Below are 19,444 nucleotides of genomic sequence, written 5' to 3'. Positions count from 1 at the left end.
CTGCGGCTAACAGCTGGAGATAATAATGAAGACTTTCAGTTACCAAGCATCTACCAGAGTTTGTGTACTTGTTTATTTCCCAAAGCTGATGAGGATGAATGATTTATTGAACATCAAACATCCGTCTACTGTCTGAAATGTTTGTCCTGCATAAAGACTGAGGGCTTTCAAAGACCTGAAGTGATGAGCGACACACACAGTTAGTTATATCTGCTCCTCAAGGTTTAATCTTCCAACAGCTGAACAACTGGACAGAAACCCGCCTGCAGCTGGAAGTCAGAGCAGGGTCTGATGTGTTGAAGCACAGAGGAAAACAAAAGAACTGAGGGCCTGTTTCTGTCCACTGTTTCTTTCTTTACATGCATGGTTTTAAGGAAGAAAAAGAAAATAGTGCAGGTCTGTACTTTGGTGTGAGCAAAGCTCAGAGAGATGACAGGAGGACACCGTCTGCAGAGGTTAATGGACCATGACAAGGAGATGCAAAACAACCTAATGAGTCAGCTGGTAGGCGTGCCCCAAGCTGAACTCATATATAGGACACGCTCTAGGTTTAATTCAGCTTCAGTTCCCTGACTGACTCTTCTTGTACGACAGCGTCATGAAAGTAAAGGCAACTCTCTCCTCCATCAGCCGACTGGTGTCTAAACCCACGGTCATCTTTATTTTCAGCTGAAAGAGCAGTTCATGAGTGTGGCTTCAGTAGATACTGATGTTGACTGAACAACAAAGGTGGTAGCACTGAGACGTGGCATTTAGAGAAAGCGTTGCTGTGTCAATATCATGTTCCTGTCAGGCAGCAGGAAATCAGAGCGCTAACACTGTTGGTTGATGAGTCTACCTGTAGAGCAGGTAATGATGCCAAGATTCACACTTTCATGGAGCTCAAATGTGTAGATTTATTTCAAATGTCCACTGATGGATACAGAAGTGGGAAGAACAAAGTGTAGCGATGTACTTTACAAACTGAAAATAAACAAATAAGCTCCTCAACAGCTGTTCCAGGTGTAATTCATGGCTGACACGAAATTCCCGGTTGCGTTTGCTGTTTTCAGCAATCCGGGAGAAAACGTGTCATTGAGGAAAAAACACCGTCTGCACCAGACAACAAACAAACCAAGTTGAGTGTTTACACGACAATATGACTCTTTAAAATTCTGTCACAGTTATTGTTGTTAATTTCACTTTCTTTATTGATTTAACAGTCAGAGTCTGAACACTAGAGCTAAACTAAAGCTAAAGTCTTTTTTCCCTTTGGAACAATAAAGTTTCACCTGAAATCATTTCAGGTCGATGTGCCTGCCATCAGCCTGTGTGCTCGGGATGTCCTGTGCGTTGTGGGATGGAAACGGACCCCATAACCAGCTGGAGCTCAGAATCACAGCTGCATTATGGGTTCCGTTACAATCCCACCCACCAAAATAAGGTTCAGAGCGGGCTGGGCTCAGGTCCGGGCAATAGAGCATGGCTGAAAGGAGGAAGAAAAGAATAAATCAATATCAGATGGAGTTACTTATTTAGTTTATGATCGACTCTTTAAAGATCCTGAAAGAAGTTGGGGGAAATGTTTTATGGTTAATTGCATCTCTCTAGAGAAAGGAAAGATCATGTAGCATGCATTCAGAAACAGAATGAATGAAAATAAGTTGCTGGTTTACATTTAGTAAATTATTTCTAGTTTATCAAAGACGCGTCTACTGTTTGGTGCTTTGTATGCTGCTCGTGTGGAGAGAGACAACTTCAAATTTCTATTTTGAAGCCAAAGAGAAACACCAAAGTGTTGTGAAACAGTAGGCCACTTTTCTACCTTCAGGCTGCTGAACTACCCATTACATAAATTCAGTGCCTTGAAGGTGAGTGTTGTTTGTAGAGTGTGACTGTTTGCAGTAACAGAAACAGAAAATAACAGAAATACTTGTCTTTGTTCAGATGCTAAGTGAACTTCATACGACAACAAATATCTGCACCAGTTTGGATTCACAGAGGAAATACTCTGCTGCTCCACAGCTGGTCATTGAACAGCAGCCCTTCGATTTTACCGACAGCTTCACCGCTTTGCAACAGCTATTTCCTCAGCTGTCGTAAACCAGGGGAGTCCAAGTTCACGGGACTGTGGTGTGACATAAAACTGTACGTTAAACACTCTTGAAAACCACAAGATTGTCATAAAAGCAGTTAAAGATGCAGGAATCAGAAAGAGTAAAATGACAAAGTTGACATATTTAGAATCAGCCTGAGGCTCAGTGTGTTTTAGAAACGCACATACAGGCACATTATCAAATGTTCTCCAAGAATATCTGTTAATGAAGCGGGGAATTTAGACCTAGTGCTTACACTATCAGACTTATAAACAGGCTCTTGGTGCCACATCTTGAAAAACCTGTTGTGTGTTATCTGTTTAGAGAGAAAGAAAAAGAAAGCAAGCTAGATGTAGCACGAGAGGTCAGCCTGACGAGGAACAACTGATAGTATGATAAAAGGAAGGAGCAAGCTACAAAAAAAAAATTAGGGAAGAGATTTATGCTTTAGGACTCTTCCTGTGGCACTTAAATAGATTTTAGACCATGGATTAAAGCTACTTTATCTCAACTCTCACATCTTTAAAAGCTTCAAGTAAACCTGGAAAATAAAAAATGAAAGAAAGATGACTTAGATAAAAGAGGAGCTGCTGCATATTTTCACTTTGTTATCTGTACCAGAGTACACCCGAGTACTTTTTAGTTTTCCAACAATGAGATGGAACAAATTCACTACAAGCAACAAAACAAGATTTTAGGAGAAACACAAGGACGAAGTTTAAAAGTGAACGAAGAGAGAAAAACAAGAGGCTGAATATTGGCGCTCGGAGACAAGGCTGTGAGAATCAAAGAAAAGCAAAGTGAAAGTATGAGGGAGCTGCCAACAAAAGACTCACACAGATTATTCACAGTGATGACACATTTAGTGAAATAAGAGTTGAAAAACTGCACCTCACCAACATCTCTGAGCAGTTTGTCCGCTTCTGTGCTCCTGTCTGCCAACAGCTCTGGGACTTCAAGCTTCCTCTTTAAATACTCTAGAGATTCATTTCACTTTCACTTCTCCTGACCAGTGAAACTCCTCCTTTGCTTCCTTTGTCCACTCCCCTCAATCCCGCCTCTCCTTGAAGGAGAGAGACCACAGCCTCTGTCTTGTCTTTTTAAAAATGTTTTATATTTCAAATATACTCTAATGCTTTTTCTTGCTGTTTTACCTGCTGCTTTAAGAAAAGCAGCCAGAAGTGCCTTTATTTGATCAAACCCACATGAATTAGGTTTCATTTGAATTAAAAGAGTGAAGATTTTATTGTATTCTGAGATATGTCCAGACATTTACATACTCATTTTAAATATCTCAAGAACAAGTGAAGTAAAATCAGTAAAGTGGTTCCTGTGGTTTTAATGGTTTTGTGTTGAGACTGGAACATGTTTATTTTATTCAGCATGTGAACCTTGACACATTTACTATTGTACTCGGCTCCTTTCTCAGTGCAGCTACACTAGTTAACATGAGGATTAAAATCTATTTACATTTTATTTATTTAAATCTATTTACATTTTATTTATTTATTTTTTATTTTATTTAACACAACTTGCTGCTAAAGACCAGCCTCTCTTACCCAGATTAAAAAGCACATTTTGAAACGATAAGAAACAGAAGGAGATATCTCAGAATCTGGACAAATCAAACCAGATCTACCTGTGTGGTTGGGTACTGCTAACAGCAGGTGACTACATAAGTTTGTGTTTTGTCATTTTGCTGTACAACTCTTACACCTTTGTATTTTTTGTGTCTGAAACCTTTCACTACTTTGCATATCTTTTACTTCCCTATGATCCAGACAGGTTCTCTGCCATTCATGAGGTTCCTCAGTGTGAAAGTTAAGACTATAGCTAAACACACTTTTAAATGCATTTTTTAAAATGACTGATTTGGTTTTGAATTTAATCCTGTTACTAGTTCTGCCAAACAAGCTGCACATTTTCTATCCCAAACTATTTAGATTAGATCTATTGACTCATGTTAAAGAAATTTCTAACATTCCTACTTTAAAAAGTCACTTGATACAGACAGTCCTGGCCCATGGGCCTCGTGATCATTTAGGCCTGTGGACCTGTGCATGGTAGGCCCGTTCAGTAGCCCTGAACAGCCAGAGGTAGTAACACTAGTAACATCTAGTTGTTTAGGTTTAAAATGGGAGGAATTTGGAAGAAAAGTAGGATTGGTTTGAAGAAAGATGTTAAGGTTTTATACAACCACTGTTCCAACAGCCGGTCATAATATATTTCAGAATATATTAATTATATATGAATTACACCGAAAGACTGTAATTCACCATTTTTAATGACATAACGTCATAACAAACATCTAGACGTCTTTTGACAAACCAATAACCAAATAAAAACATACTGTGTCATGAGAAGTAGTGGTATTAATTGTATCAGTTGTGGCAATAGTTTTATTAGTACTAGTTGTAGTACAAGTAGCACCTGCAGCAATGGGACCAGTACTGGTAGTGTATTCCCTCCTGTGAAACCCCGATCTTTCGGTTGTGCTAATTGAAGCCTGTAAATTGACTCCTTCCTCATGTGTTAATTAGAAACGTCTGCATGTGACATGATGGATGATGTGGGACAGGTGAGACCAACAGAGTGTGACCGGAGGAGGCCTATCAGTCCGTCTGGGTTTCAGCCTGGAAAGTCCGGTGGAGTTGGCAAAGCACCTAATCCTCCCTGGAGACCTTCAACAGCCAGAAGGAAGCTGAGGTAGGTGGAGCGAAGGCGGCCGTTCTGTGAGTGAGGAAACCTGGGCATCACTCCCACGCTTCGTCTTTGAACGTACTTCAGTAATTGCTAGTTTAGCAGAAATGCGGTATATTATCTGACTGGACAGGCGGCCGACCGGGCTTTGAGTTCTCTGAAGTGCACGCTAAATAAAATAAATGTCACAGAATAAGTGCATGAAAATAGTTTTTGTGGCAGCAACTTAGCTCCTCAGGGAAAGCCTTTCATTCTAAAAGCTCACTTTGCAATTTGATGCACTACATGAAATTAGTTTCCAGTAATTAAAGTGGCACATTGGTCAGTTTTAGCAGTCACAGAATATTTGCCCTATAATTAAAGCCAAAAGATTCTTTTTTAAAACAAGAAAACAAAATATTACCTACGATTGGAAAAAATAGGAAAACTCAGTATTTTTAAGTTTGGCCCAAATCAGCATTTAGCGTGTGCTGTATTTAACTACAGTACATAAGCATTATCAATGCTCGACTTTATAATAGGATTAAATGAACAGGCTCCTTTTCAGAGTAAAAATGGACGGTAGTCGTCTTTCTCTAAACTTTAAATGAAGAGATTCTGCTCTGCTTTGCTACATGAGCTTGAACAGAAACTAAATCTCTTGGTTGTTGATGTGAGTTTTTTGGTTTTTTTTTTTTTTAGTAGATACAAGTTGCAACATGTCTTTTTGAGGTATGCTTCTCTGCCCAAGTAACACGAGAATCCAGCAATATGAACTTACATCATGTCATTGTCTTTAATTTTATGAACGCTGTAGAATTTTTATCTGAAGGTTTAACTCTACAAAATCTGGCAAATTATTAGATGCACAAATTCACAAACTGCTATTCTTTCCCAAATTAAATATAAAAGTTGTACAATTGAGCAAAACAGAACAGCAGCTTGTGGAAAAACAGAAGCTTTATTATCAGACATCTTTTTTTTTTTTTTTTGCCTTACTGGAGACATTTTAACATGAAACGCATTGGAGGACTCAATCACACGTGCACTGATTGATAAATGTTTAGTTTCTCCACACACAGTTGTCAAAAAGCTTTATCAACACAGACAATGCATAGAAGACAGGAAGACAGATGGATGCTTGGAAGAGCACAATGTGAGAACTTAATCTTAAAAGTCTAATTTGTATGAGAAGTTATTGGTGCATGTGTGGAGTGTGAATACTAGAGGGCCTGACAAGTAGTGTATTTGCATAATGTTTCTGTTGGAAGGATTCTCCATTTGTAGGCTGAGTGGGTGGCTTCTTCTCAAAACAGACGCTTCTCGTAACTGTGGGAAGAAGAAAAGATCACACGACTACAGATGATGCTCCCTGAGCTGTTCAGACAGAAGACAGACGCAGCAGCGGCCAGAATGGAGGCACTAAAGAGGAAGTCTGAAGGTTTGAGTGGTTGTGGCGAGACATGAAACTAAAAACTTATAAAATAATGTATTTTGAAACGAAACAAAACACTAAAGCTGTAGCTACATAGGAAAGAGTTCCTTTGTGGGCACTGCTATCTTTGTGCAGACAGTTTGAGCACAATACTGTCAAAGGGAGGACATGTTGGAAAGCACTCATAATAGATGTCCTCACACAGATAGAAGTACAAGTGTGGATATGTGCCTGTGTTTGTTTTTCTAACATTGTGGGGACCAAACATATTTACACCCTGGTCACCACTAAATAATCGAATTTTAGCAGCTTAGTCTATGGCTGGGTTAATTGGGAAAGTAGTGGTTTTTGTTAAGGCTAGCAAGAGGGAAGTTAATGTAAATAAGTTCCCCTAAGTGGCAAAAATAAAGGTGTGTGAGTCCTTGTACTTCTATCCTTAAGAGGACCAGTTTACTCCCATTATACTATGGGAGTAAGGACCTTTTGGGTGGTCCTTTTTTTTCTTCTTACCACTGGGTTGGGGTTGTGTATTCAGTCGTAATGTTAGCTTAAGGGGCTTAGGAAAGCACTGAGTATCCTCACAAAAACGTGTGTGTGTGTGTACGTGCATGTACCTGTGTAGGCTGTGGACTCCGCCCTCAGTCTGAGCTGATGATGTTCTCTTTTCAAATTTCAAATCCCCAGAGTACATCATGGCTCTGCAGGGAGGGAAGAGACGCCGTTACAACACCAGGCATCACAGGGAGGAAATGCAGTTCCACACAAACTTCAGGCAAGTAACTTGCATTTTCTTGTGATGACTTAAGGTTTAGCACGTTCACCTTCTTAGTGTTGTAGCAATCAGTCACATCACTGTTAAGTCTATTTTAGTGCAAACTGTATACACAAGAACTATAAAAAACAAAAACAGTAATTTTGTCTTGTGTGCTTTATGTAATGCTAATGCTACATACAACAAAGATATTAAAAGCATTTTCACCACACATTTACTTAATTTTTGTAACCTAGGAATTCCAAGTAGACGGCAGTGTTATATAAGCAATGGCAGAAATACATCAGCAGAAAATGAATTTGAATAATAATAATTTTATAAGTAATGTGCGTTTCGCTACAACAGTTAAAAAAACAACTTAGTACTCGCAATTCAAACTCTGTTCTTGTTATTTTTGTTTCCTGAGACAAATATCTGGTTCTTTGAGAAATAGCAATGAAGTTCAAATCACTGTGGAGCCTCATATTTTTTCACCTGGTTGTTTTTAACCATTTCATTCAGTCCTGTCCATGGTCTTGTGGACTCTGAAACAACATAATAATCCTTTGACTACTTAATTTATATTTACATTAGGTGTAGCTGCTGTTACAGTTATTTTGTTTTGCCACAACGTTGTGGCCGCTGTAATGTTGGCCTTCCAATATGTGAAGATGTAAATTTAATAAGCTTGGTGCCCAGTTAGCTCAGATGGTGGAGCAGTGTTGTGGACACTAATGCTGCCATAGCTGATCCCAAGCCTGAATGAAAACAGGGAGGACTGGATGTCAGGCTAACAACCCTTCCCCATTAAAAAAAAAAAAAAGCCTCAGAAATGAGGAACATCTCTTGCTATGCATCACACTGTGAGTGAGTCACATTGCACTGGAGAGATCTTGTCACCAATGTGCTCAGCAGCATGGGAGGAACTAATTCAGTAAAGTTTAACGCCACATTAACTTTTCATTCACAGCTTTCAGCAGTGCTGTAGACATGTATACAGTGTGATAAATCCAGGCTCGATGAACATGAGCTTTTACATATGACAATATATTATTTTTCAGTTTGTGTCTATACATATCAATAGCACCAATGCTGCTGAAAACAACTGTTTTGTAACCATAAGAGCAACCAAAAGAACAACAGCTATAGCTAATGTTAAGATCAATAAAACAGTCAAAAGATCATCATGTGTATCAGTCTCTACAAACCAATAGGAGACGGTCAGATGCACGTAGGTGATGCTGACTGACTTAAAAGGCATTTAGTGAAGCTGCACAGTGAACTGTACTCAGCTGATATTCCTCAGTGACCTAAATGTGGAGTTGACCAAATACAGTTTCAGAGCAAATTAACATCTATTTATATAATAATTTCAATTTTAAGTTTATTTGAATTTAGTTCAGAAATACATTAAATTTCAAATGAAGTTGATCAGATTCAGTTTATTCAAATTCAATTATGAAAGATTTAAATTTATCCTCTTCTGACGGGCTTCTGTCCATAAACCTGTAGGCAGATGATCGTCTGTGTTTCTACCTGAGCTGTGTGAGGCTCTTGGCTCCGATGTCCTGGCAGGAGTGCTGAATGCCAGCCAGCAGGTATGGAACAAACTTGTGGATGGAGCCTTTGTCCTGCACTGCTCCTGAAACACCCTGGGCAACTTTAATCTTATCACTCTCGCTGTGAGGGTAGAGGAGGAAAAAAAGAAGTAGACTGGTGGGTTTAGGGAGGTGAGGTATCCTGTATTCCTAAAAGCCTATCTGCTAAAATATCTGATAGCTTTTTTTTTTTCTTTTACTAGGCTCATCAGTCTTTACCACCAAATGTTCTGAAAACCAAAAGAGGAAGTGTCATCTGAGAAAAACAGGCAATCAATTATGAATGGCACAGTGCTGAGACTAGGCCGTACTCTAAACTCTTGCAGTGTTGTTGTTTAACTACAGTGTTGTCATTTCTACGGTGTAGTTTGTGTACCTGAAGTATCTGGTCTGGGACCCCAGGTTTTTGTCCATGGCATCTAGGGAGCCCATGCCACGGTATTTCTTCAGCCTTATGCCGTCAGAGAAGAAATACTCGCCTGGAGCTTCACTGGTGGCAGCCAGCAGGGAGCCCATCATTACTGGACATGAAAGGAGAAGTTAGTAAGTGGAAGTTCAGTCAGAATACTGGAGAGTAGTGAGAAACACTGAAAGGCATAAATGGATTTGATTTTAAGAGCATAATTGCAGTTTCACACAGAGGGCTGTCAGCACTCTAATTTAAATCTATCAATCTGATGTCCAAGTTATAATCATCTGTAACAGATTTAAAAAATAATAAATTTGTATAATCTCATCTAGCGTGTTGTATTTTCTCTCTATAGCACTTTTCTATCCATACCTGTGGATGCTCCCAGTGCCAGGGCTTTGGCGATGTGCCCGACAGTCTGGATGCCACCATCAGCAATGACGGGCACACCGAATCGCCGGGCATACTCCGACACCTTGTAGACGGCTGTGGCCTGGGGTCTGCCACACGCCAGCACTAATGTGGAGAAGGAAAGAGAATAGAATCATGGCCACTGGTTATAAACCGATCCTTCACCTAACAGAATACAGAGGAACAGCTTTACACACAAAGCTTTACAGATTCATGATTGAAACTGCAATAAAAAGCTGCCTCTGTGTTTTACAGTCTTCCACATGATCATTATGTATGTTTACAGGAATATAACTGACACCTGCTTCTTTAATTCTTTTTTTTTTTTTTTTACTAATATTGGAACATATGAACAAATACAGATACCGTATTGTTCCGAATATAAGACAATATTTTTTTCATGAAAATGCATCTCAGTAAATGATGTTGTCCTATATTCGAGTTCTAGACTTTTATATGTCAATACACCCGCACAAATAGGTGGCAGGTCATTGTTGTGGTTTGGCATTTGTGTTTCCGGTTATGTACTTTTATTTTGGGTTCTGATTTCCTGTGTCACCTGTATAGATCCAGGTAGTTTAAGTTGATTAGTATAGATTGGTCTCACCTGTTTTTAATTAGTCTTGTGTCTCTGATGTATTTATACCCCCTCTGTTCTTTTGTTCTCTGTTGGAAGATTGTTGTTAATATGTTTTGTACCTGAGCCAGTGAGGGATCGTCGAGTGGTTGAGTGTTGAGTTTTGTTTGACGCCGAGTGGCGAGTTTATGCGTGTCCTGATGCCGAGTGGCGAACTTAAAGACTGTGTTTCTTCCCAGAGTGCGGAGACTGTCTCCGCTGTACCTGAGCCTGTTTTCCTTGAAATTAAGAGAACTGTCCTGCATTTTGGTCCTGCGCCTAGATCCTTCACCACCACACCACCCCCTATGTAATAGTTATGTCATATGAAAATTATTTTCAGATTAAAGTATTTTCTTTTTAAAAGACAAGAATTGGTCTTTAAAATGCATTTTTCCAAAATGGTACACTTTGAAAAAGGGGGATCGTCTTATAATCAGGGACACCTTATATTCGGGACAATACGGTAAATGGATAAATTGATTAACTGACATCACAAACTTCCAAATTGCATTAAGACCATTCAACAGGATTTGGATATACATGCATGGTAGGAAAACTGCCAGGAAGTGATGTGTAAAAATGTATAAAACAATCACAGTGACTGATCAGCCAGGCTGGGAACATGCCTGCTTCTGTTATGTTTGTTAAAGAAATGTGAGAATGAGGAAGTCAAACTTGTCACATCAGCAGACAAATGCCACACTAAAAGTCCAAACTCATCTCAGTAGTTTGCGCCTCATCACCTGAGCGCTTCCGACTAATTCAGTTACATTTCTGAGACTTCAACTAAAACTCTATCATGCCCTCTAGTAAAGAACACTAACGTTTAAATTGTTTAAAATTTCATGCCAACAAAGAGAAACATCCCACTTCCTTTTTTATTCACTAGAACCGTTTTGCTTCCCAGTGAACTCAGGGCTACATGGTACTTACCAAACTAATAAAACCAACAAACGAAATTAAACATTTCTGGGTTCTGCTACTTTTCAATACGGGATAAAACATCACCTGTTACAGACGGTGCAGCCTAATATGTTCTTAATACTAACTGACGATTACTCGCCGTTTGGATCAGAAACATATGAGCCGAGCAGAAAAAATAAAAGCAGACAAGAACAGCAACACAGCCATAGGGGGAGAAAGACTGCACACAGAGGTGGACAATACTGACGTGAAAAATGTGCCGCCCTTAAATGCAGCAGTCACAGCTGGAAGTACATTTTAACATGAGCTTTGAGCAGATGTGCCACTGCATGTCTGTACGCAGCGTGAATGTACCACCAGGGAGCGAGTCACAGACACTGCAACATGGCACAAACATCTGACCTCCATTTATCAAGGTTGCATTATTATTTTACAGTTTCAGTCCTGAAGCAAAGCTGCCACCCAAATTAAGCCTGTTTGGTCCCAACCAGCTCAGCAGCATTACCACCTCTGCTGAAGAGAGACACCCTGTGGCTGCCCGCTGCATTACTGAGAGCTCCAGTGCTGTTTGTTAGAAATGGCTGTTAGAAATGAATGAGTGCTGTGGTCAACAACTGATGGGTGGGAGGGGAGACAATTGTGTCACAGAAGCAGCACACAGAGGGGTTGGACTTAAACCAGCCACCATCTGACCAATGGTATCCTTAGACAACCAAAATACACAAGTGGATATAGTGTCAATCTGACTTTAATCAACCAGAGACCAACAGGTCAGTAAAGTGGGTGGTGGAAGAGCAACATTCACTCTGGACGACTTCAGATTAGTGAGGATGTAAGAAAAAGCAAAACCCCCAAACCCCAAAACACCCAAGGCCAGCTCTCAAAACAAACCATAAACCTGCTACCACTACATCTACCACTAGTGCAAACCAATCAAAGCAGGGTGTGAAGTGGGGGTGGGCACCACACTGTGGTAGTCGAGCCAACCGAAGCCTAGCACAGACCAGAGAGGGTGGGGAAACTTACTGGAGTACCCCGTAACAGTGGTTGGGGTTTTGGGGCTGTGGAGCCTTATTGCTGGTGGTACACTGAGGGGAGCTGGACACAGACACCCACATACACCCACATACACACATACACACACAAACACCATCCAAACACCATCCAAACATCAAGGTTTGGGGTGGTGGGGATTTGAGAGGGAGAAGACAGAAATGAAGGAGAAAGAAGGGGAGGAGGTGGGTAGGACGACAAAATGAAGATGAAGGACATAAATGAAAAATAAAACCAATAAGAAAAAGATAAAGAATGAAGCAACAAACGATTTGAGAGGAATCTTGGGAAAATGCAACAGTTTAGGTCAGACACAACAGAAAGCACAGACATAAACAATATCTACACTTCTCGATACCAGTTACCAGTTAAACCACAGCAAGATGCATCCTAATTTAAATTCAAAACCACGTAGTCACTTCTGCACCAAAACAAGTTTCAAAATCAGCTTCTTTCTTCTGTCAGTGTGACTCAACAACAACATTAACTGCAGCATATAACCAAAAAGCTTAAATTAGGATCAGACAGCTCTTTGCAGACTACTATCTTTCCAGATAGTCACAGTGTCAGATCAGCACCTGAAGTGACTTGGTTAAGAGAAATGTGAGACCAAACACTGAACCACAACCAGGTGTCGCTTGTGTTCTTTTACAGCCTACATTTAATGAGGAAAAACATTTCCAAGATCAGGGATGTTGAACAACCACAGCATCCAAGCATCAAGGAAAGTTTCTAGGAAGGCAAAATTATCCATGAATGCTTATATTCTCATCTGCCTCTGCTGAGGCGTTCTGCTAATTCAGCTTACTGGCACTTCGACACGCTACGTCAGATTTAACAAGATGACGCACTCCCACCCATTGTGCCGCTGTGATATTGTGGCGTGTGCCCCAGGCGTTAGGATCAATAATCGAACTCAATCTGACTGTTCGAAAAGAAATGGACATAAATTCACTAAAAGTTTCCTCTCTCCCTTTGATTAGCAGATTGGCAGTAACCGTGTCATATTGAGTGTTTCCTGCTTTGAGAAGCAGTGAGGTTGGTGGTGTCCCGTCAGCCACTCACCTTCCTGCGTGATGCAAATGGAGCCACTGCCCATTCCCACTCGCAGGGCGTCCGCTCCTGCATCGATCAGGTTCTTAGCCTGAGCTGCAGTCACCACTGCAGCGGAAAAGGGGAGAGAGGGGAACAGTTAGAGCTGGATAATGAAAACGTTTCAGCCTTAAGCAACATAATCAACAAGCCACTGTAACTCAGTCAGCTTTCATTAGCATCCAGGAAGCTAAGTCAATCGTTTGGACACTGAACTACCTCGAAGGCTGCAAAACACGACACAGCTCATCTCTTTTCAGTCCTAGCTGACGATAAATATCTGATGTGTGCTTCCTTTTGTTTTTCAAAATCTTTCACAGTAGCTGCGACCAGTAGAAATACCTCTTCTGGTTATTTTACACGTTGGCGTGTAGTTAAAGACAGGTGTAGTTACCGTTGCCTCCGATGACTTGGACGTTGGGGTACTTTTCTTTGATATATTTGATCATGTTGATCTGGAAGATTGAATTGCCCTGAGACGAGTCCTGGAGTAAAGAATTAAAACACAACATCATTACCTCTAAAGCTTTACAGTTCACACCACAGTCAGCACAAATTCAACCATGTTAATTCAAATAAAAGAGTTTGCACACTATTAAACTTGCTCTGACAGCTGAGAGATCGAGGTTCTCATCCCACACAGACCTTTAACTACATGATCGTATCTGATTAATAACGTAAGAGAAAATTTAGTAGTGCCCAGATTCTGATTTATTGATTTTACAGAAAGATTATGGATCTGTAAGAAGGTTCTTCTCCACTCTGTTCCCTAGCAGCAGGTCCAATACTGTATCTTAGTAACAAAGGTTATTATTATCATATTCTGTCCTCAGTGTAAACAGAGTCTGTGTTTAAAAACTGCACTGAAATCCTCGTTACCAGTACAACCGCATCCACCCCGCTTTGCACCAGCAGGTCCAATCGGTACTTGTCGTCGTTGTGGGTGCCAATGGCTGCACCGCACAGCAGCTGTTTCAGCGAATCTTTGGAGGCCAGAGGGAAGTCTCTGTTCTTTTTCAGGTCTGTGCGGGCGATAATGGCCACTAGGGACCCCTCTTCATTCACAATGGGCAGTTTACCTGAGAGGTTAAGCATGAACAGACATTTAAATATACTGCTGGTTAATGCAATTTTAGGTAATATTTCTAAAAATCACACAAGGCAGAAATAAAAATAATGAGACAGATGTACTGTCCTCACCTTTCTTACTCCTCTGGAGGATTTCATTAGCTTCTTTCAGCGTGACTCCTGCAGGGGCCACCACTAGGTCTTCACGCTTTGTCATCACCTGAAAAAACAGTGACAGAAAGAAACTAAGCCCAGGATCTAAACCCAATGAGGTTTTTGAGATTCTGGAAAGTTCTAGTTTTTTCACAACTGTTTCTTTCCTTTCTTTGGAAGGTAATGTTTTAAATGTGAAAAACAAATGTAACAGACCATAACATTTTCTGTTGTATTGTTATTTCAAATATTATAATTTATATATTTGCAAATCTTTGTATTGTTTCTGCTGGCTTTATTAACATAATAAACTGCACTGACCTCACTGAGCGGCAGGTCGTGGTCGTCCTCCTTCAGGAAGTCGATGTCTCTGGAAGAGATGATGCCCACCAGTTTGCCACCCATTCTTCCAGTGTCTGTGATGGGGATGCCACAGAAGCCGTGGCGAGCCTTGGCCTGGAAGACGTCCCTTACGCGCTCATTTGGACTCATCACTACAGGGTCTGTGATGAAGCCTTGCTCGTAACGCTGGGGGGGGAGGAGAGGAGGGAGGAGGCAAAGGAGGGAAGGGGACATGATGGAGCAGTGGTATAGAACAAAGAAATAACTGCCTACACTCTAGAGCAGAAAAGCAAAGGATGCAGGAAATCAAACACATTTCTACAACAGATCGGACAGCAAATAAAATGTCCTACAGCAAGCACAAAAGAGAAATATGTGAGATGAAGATGAAGATTAACATACAAAGTGAAGAACAAGGAGACTGAAGACAGAAAAGGCCAGTGACAGTGATAAGAGAAAGCTCGGAGGTGGAAAGAAGAGAGAAGAATGAATAATACAGATTATAAAAATGAAAGGAAACAAAACAGAAGAAGGGAAGAATGAACAGAAAACCATGTAGACAGTCATCATCACTACCTTGACTTTGCGAACTTCATTAGCCTGGAACTCAGGAGTACAGTTGTGGTGGATGAAGCCGATGCCACCTGTTAGCTGGGAAGAGACAGTACATCAACGGTGTGTGTAGGGCTGCAACCAATCCTCGAGGAAATCGATTACAAAAAATCCTCAAAGAAAATTCTTTGTCTTGAGGAGTCGTTCAATTACTATCACTTGTGTTATCGGACCTACTCCGCCTAGGGATCATTGTTCCACACGGACCGTAATCACTGTCGCACAACACGTTTCAGTATCAAAAGTTGGTGCTATGGCAGAGAGCAAAACCGTCTGTAAAATGCAGAAAATGCAAAAGTCTATTTTATCCGATTACTTGAGTAATCGCTGAAACCTCCGGTAGAATACTCGACTCCAAAAATATGTATGCAAACATGACAAAGTGCAGTTGCGTGTCATACTTACTGCCATAGCAATGGCCATGTTGGCCTCTGTAACCGTGTCCATGGGAGAGGAGACCAGAGGAGTTTTCATCGTGATCTTTTTGGTGAGTGCTGACGTCAGGTCCTGGATAAAAAAAACAAATTAGGAAAATGCAGTTCAGCCTTTTGCAGTGAAGACACCAACAGGTGGCAGCACATGTGTTTAGGTGCTTCCTTTTCACACCACAGGTGCTGTGTCAAAGTTCACTGGAACAACTGAATAGTGACAGTTACCTGTGATTCTCCTGCTATGGCGAGCTGTGTGCCAAGCCCATACTACATATCGACCGCACACAGTTCACACTACAAACTGTTTATTGTATACTGCTTTTACAGTTAGTTGGTAAGAAATCGTTTTACATTCACGGGAGTTGATATATGTGCACTGTGCAGAGTTACCTGTACTTTGACTTTACGTGAACACACTACACACCCAAACCTTCTGTAAGTGTCTAGGAACTGTGACGGGTGGAACCATGAAGGAGGGAAAACGGGGACTGTGTGCATCATGACTGCGACATGTCTTTTTTGTTGCTACCACTGGAAGTTGTTTTAGATATCCTACATATTTAAATTGTGTCCAGCTGCTGTAGGATTCTATATAACTGCAGCACTGTCATATGGGACATATGTCTTAATAACAGTGTGTAGTAAAAATGCAACAGTCGCTCAAACTCAAAGCCTCAACAGTTTGAGATAGCTAATGTCAGCCAACCTTAAACAGACACTTCTGTACAACAGGCAGGCCTGAGTGAGTCTGCTCACTGTTAATGCTCTTGTTACACTTTTGTCTTTTTCCATTTTCCCATAAAACAAAACGGACTGAGAGGTCTATAAATGTCACATGGGCAGCTTTTAGCAAAAGTTACAGTCTAGCAGTGAAGAGAAAATACCAGGATTAACTGTAGACCCAAAGAAGGGTCCAAAGATGCTTCACTGCTCACGCTTATGGAAGCATCGTGAGTCTGACTGAGGGAATATTTAAGATACATGTCACCTCATGTGCTTCTTGCCCTGGACATCATCACAGACTCTCATTAGTTTAGTATGACAACAACTTTATTCAGATTTTTTTGGTCATTAAAAAAAAAAAAAAAAAAAATTCGTCCTCACCACTTGATCTGCTGTGAAGTCGATGTAACCCGGCAGAATCAGAAAGTCACTAAAGAAGGGACAAAGAAAGATCTGTTAAAACTGACTTGCTTTGCACCTGCCTCAGCAAATCAAAACCAAAGACAAGAAAGACTGAATTAATCATCCACAACTTTACCGCTGCCATCGTGTCATACAGCGAGCTAAAAGATAAATATTAAACCGACCTAATATAAGCATGTAAGCATGTTTGTGTGAATATTTTCCATTTCAAAAATAGAAAAGCAAACAGGAATTCAAGACAAGAATGTGGCTGAAAGTGCTCTCGATGGACATAACTTGAATTTCTTCCGTCTGAGGGTGTCGGTGCGAGTGTGTTAAATGCTTCTGCAGAGAATTTCTTAAATGAAAGGCATCCAAGTGAGGCCCATGTGTAAGTGATCTACAGAGGTTAACGGGGTTACTTGTGTGCACTACCATACTTCCCTACTCATTAAACATAACCAATGTATTATTTATAACAGAACAATCAGCTAATGACTGATTTATTAAGTCAAAATACATGTTGTGATTCTTTTTTTTTTTTAATTTTTGGATTTGATTTCTGAAAATCTTCCACTGCAGTCTCCCCAAGAACTGCTCAAAGAGCCACCTTTAACCTGCTTGTCTGATTAAACTTTAACATATCCCATAAAACTGTGAAACAAAGCACCAAATCACTGTATTTGAGAACTTGCAGCCAACAAATGTATTTTGCACGCTCAATGACAAGTAGAGCCATTATTAAAACTGAGTGAACTTTAATTTTTTAATATCCAGTGTTTGAAGATGCAAAGAATTATCCATCTTATTGTCACTGTACCTCTTTAAGCTGCTGGTCAGACTAAGCACCATCATGGTAGTACCAACAACAATCCAGTACATCAGACTACTATTTGTGCTATATTGAATAGACTACCAAGCAGATGCTCTAAATATAGCCAGAGTGCACACAGTCCCACATAACAACACAGGACTGTGTATAAGCCACGACCTAAATTTGGCACCAGCATGTGCACATAAGGAATGTGTGCTTGTGTGCCCCCCCCCTTACATCCTGGACGATTACACCACTGTTTCCACATTGGAAGCCATGAGCTTCATCCACCTGCGACCCCCTTTGGCTGGAAATGTGTCATTTAAAGGCATAAACTGTGACTTAAATGTTTGAATTCAAGGCAGTCAGAAAACACTGATGGCTCAAGCCCAAACACGTTTTTCTGTTCTGCTGCCAACAACAGTTATCACCACAGCGACTTACACACAAACTTTGTCTCCATAATGAAAAACAGACAGTGGATTTAACTATGCTGCCTCTGGTAAAACAGGCAGAGAAAACTTTTTCATACTTTATTATTATAAATCTAATTATTTATAGCGATTAATGATGTTAATTAAAAAATAAATAAGACGCCACTTTGTCTAACGCACATGTATTATGGCTCTGGACGTTTAAAGGGACTAAACAGTTTTTTCATGAGAAATAATACTGTAAGTGTGTAAAACTAATGTCTCCTGTAATTTTATTTTATTTTTTGGTTGGGGGTGCCACAAGGTTTGCATTGTGGGAAATGTAGTATTACTTTTGGAGCTGAAACAAACTAGGGACTGTCCCTTTACCAGAATCACAAATGTTTCTTTAAACAAATAAAAGAAAAATGAATCAATAATGAAACGATGAAATAATAATGACAGTTTGTTCTTCAGTTTTTTCCGCCACTCGGGTCAACTCAAGATGCGGATCTAACTTTGTCGCAGTACCGCTACCGAATAACCACGGGTGTTACAACGCCGTTGGTCCCGGGACGGGGCAGCGGGAATGACCGTATATCTTTAGGTAGTTACTTGTATGTGAGCCCGTCTCCTCCGTTGAACAGCTGCTGTCCCGTTAGCCCGTCGTCCGGTACGTAACCGGTCTGCCCGCTGATCAGGTAGTCCGCCATGACGTCCAAGTTATCCCGACCGGTCCTCAGCTCAGTCTTTATTAGTGATAAATCAACTTAAAATCACGACACACACACAGGCCCCCGGAGACGGACCGAGAACTTTCGCTCCCCTTCACCGTCACAGTTGATCAGCGAACCGTCCAACAGCCGCCCTGCTCCTCGCGCCTTCGAGCAGCGGAGATGATTCGTGTCGCTCGAGGCTCCGTTAGCGGCGACAGAGCGGACAGAAACGGTCGGTACGGAGACTTCAGCTGTCCCGGTCAGGCCTGTCTACGAGCGGCAGCTGGGTGCTCATCTTCTTTCTGCAGCACTCGCCGACACGTGCATCAATTGCAGTCTGACAGGTTTCCGACGGTGACGTCACATCCGGCGGCCCGGTCCCAGCATTCCCGCGATTATAAAAGGGAAGAAATGTACAAACAAAGACTATTTCACTAAAAAGAAGGAGCCAGCTCAGCACCAGTGATGGATAAAACCACCTTTATGAGGTAGAGAATCAATATGAAGCAATTCTGATGACAATGGTTCACTGTTTCTAAGCATTGTCAGAAATGGCGACACCTGTTGGTCAATACCAAACATTACATTTTTAAATATCCGACGTGATTTCTGCAGTCATTGATAAAAGTTATATAGGCATTAGCAACACTGATAGACAGACAGACAGACAGACAGACAGACAGACAGACAGACAGACAGACAGACAGACAGATAGATAGATAGA

At 40.9% G+C, this 19,444-nt stretch overlaps 1 protein-coding gene across 2 annotated transcripts; it reads right to left on the bottom strand.

Moving 5' to 3' along the window:
• Positions 1-5,756: 5,756 nt before the first annotated feature.
• impdh2 (IMP (inosine 5'-monophosphate) dehydrogenase 2) lies at positions 5,757-19,076 on the bottom strand. 2 transcript variants are annotated; one of them, XM_026333160.2, is made up of 15 exons: positions 18,620-19,076; positions 16,757-16,805; positions 15,627-15,728; positions 15,186-15,260; positions 14,589-14,795; positions 14,247-14,334; positions 13,926-14,125; positions 13,441-13,531; positions 13,020-13,115; positions 11,928-11,999; positions 9,320-9,463; positions 8,915-9,059; positions 8,477-8,620; positions 6,804-6,887; positions 5,757-6,083 (listed from the first exon to the last, which is right to left on the bottom strand). In XM_026333160.2, exons 1-15 carry the CDS (start codon positions 18,715-18,717, stop codon positions 6,062-6,064), a joined length of 1,617 nt encoding a protein of 538 aa, XP_026188945.1. In that variant the 5' UTR covers positions 18,718-19,076; the 3' UTR covers positions 5,757-6,061. The 2 variants fall into 2 exon arrangements, with proteins under 2 accessions (XP_026188945.1, XP_026188946.1); XM_026333161.1 differs by lacking the exon at positions 11,928-11,999 and having other exon boundaries at positions 18,620-18,717.
• Positions 19,077-19,444: the final 368 nt, after the last annotated feature.

This window comes from Mastacembelus armatus, chromosome 7, assembly GCF_900324485.2.
Source record: "Mastacembelus armatus chromosome 7, fMasArm1.2, whole genome shotgun sequence".
Lineage (NCBI taxonomy): Eukaryota > Metazoa > Chordata > Actinopteri > Synbranchiformes > Mastacembelidae > Mastacembelus > Mastacembelus armatus.
This window is presented reverse-complemented; position numbering and strand designations above follow the sequence as displayed.

Excerpts from the sequence above, each read along its gene's own strand:
- impdh2 (XM_026333160.2), bottom strand. The coding sequence starts at position 18,717 with ATGGCGGACTACCTGATCAGCGGGCAGACCGGTTACGTACCGGACGAC. Across the intron at positions 15,261-15,626 it reads ACATGGCCATTGCTATGGCA|CTAACAGGTGGCATCGGCTT; the intron begins GTAAGTATGACA and ends GTCTCTTCCCAG. Across the intron at positions 9,060-9,319 it reads GGCACTGGGAGCATCCACAG|TAATGATGGGCTCCCTGCTG; the intron begins GTATGGATAGAA and ends TTTCATGTCCAG.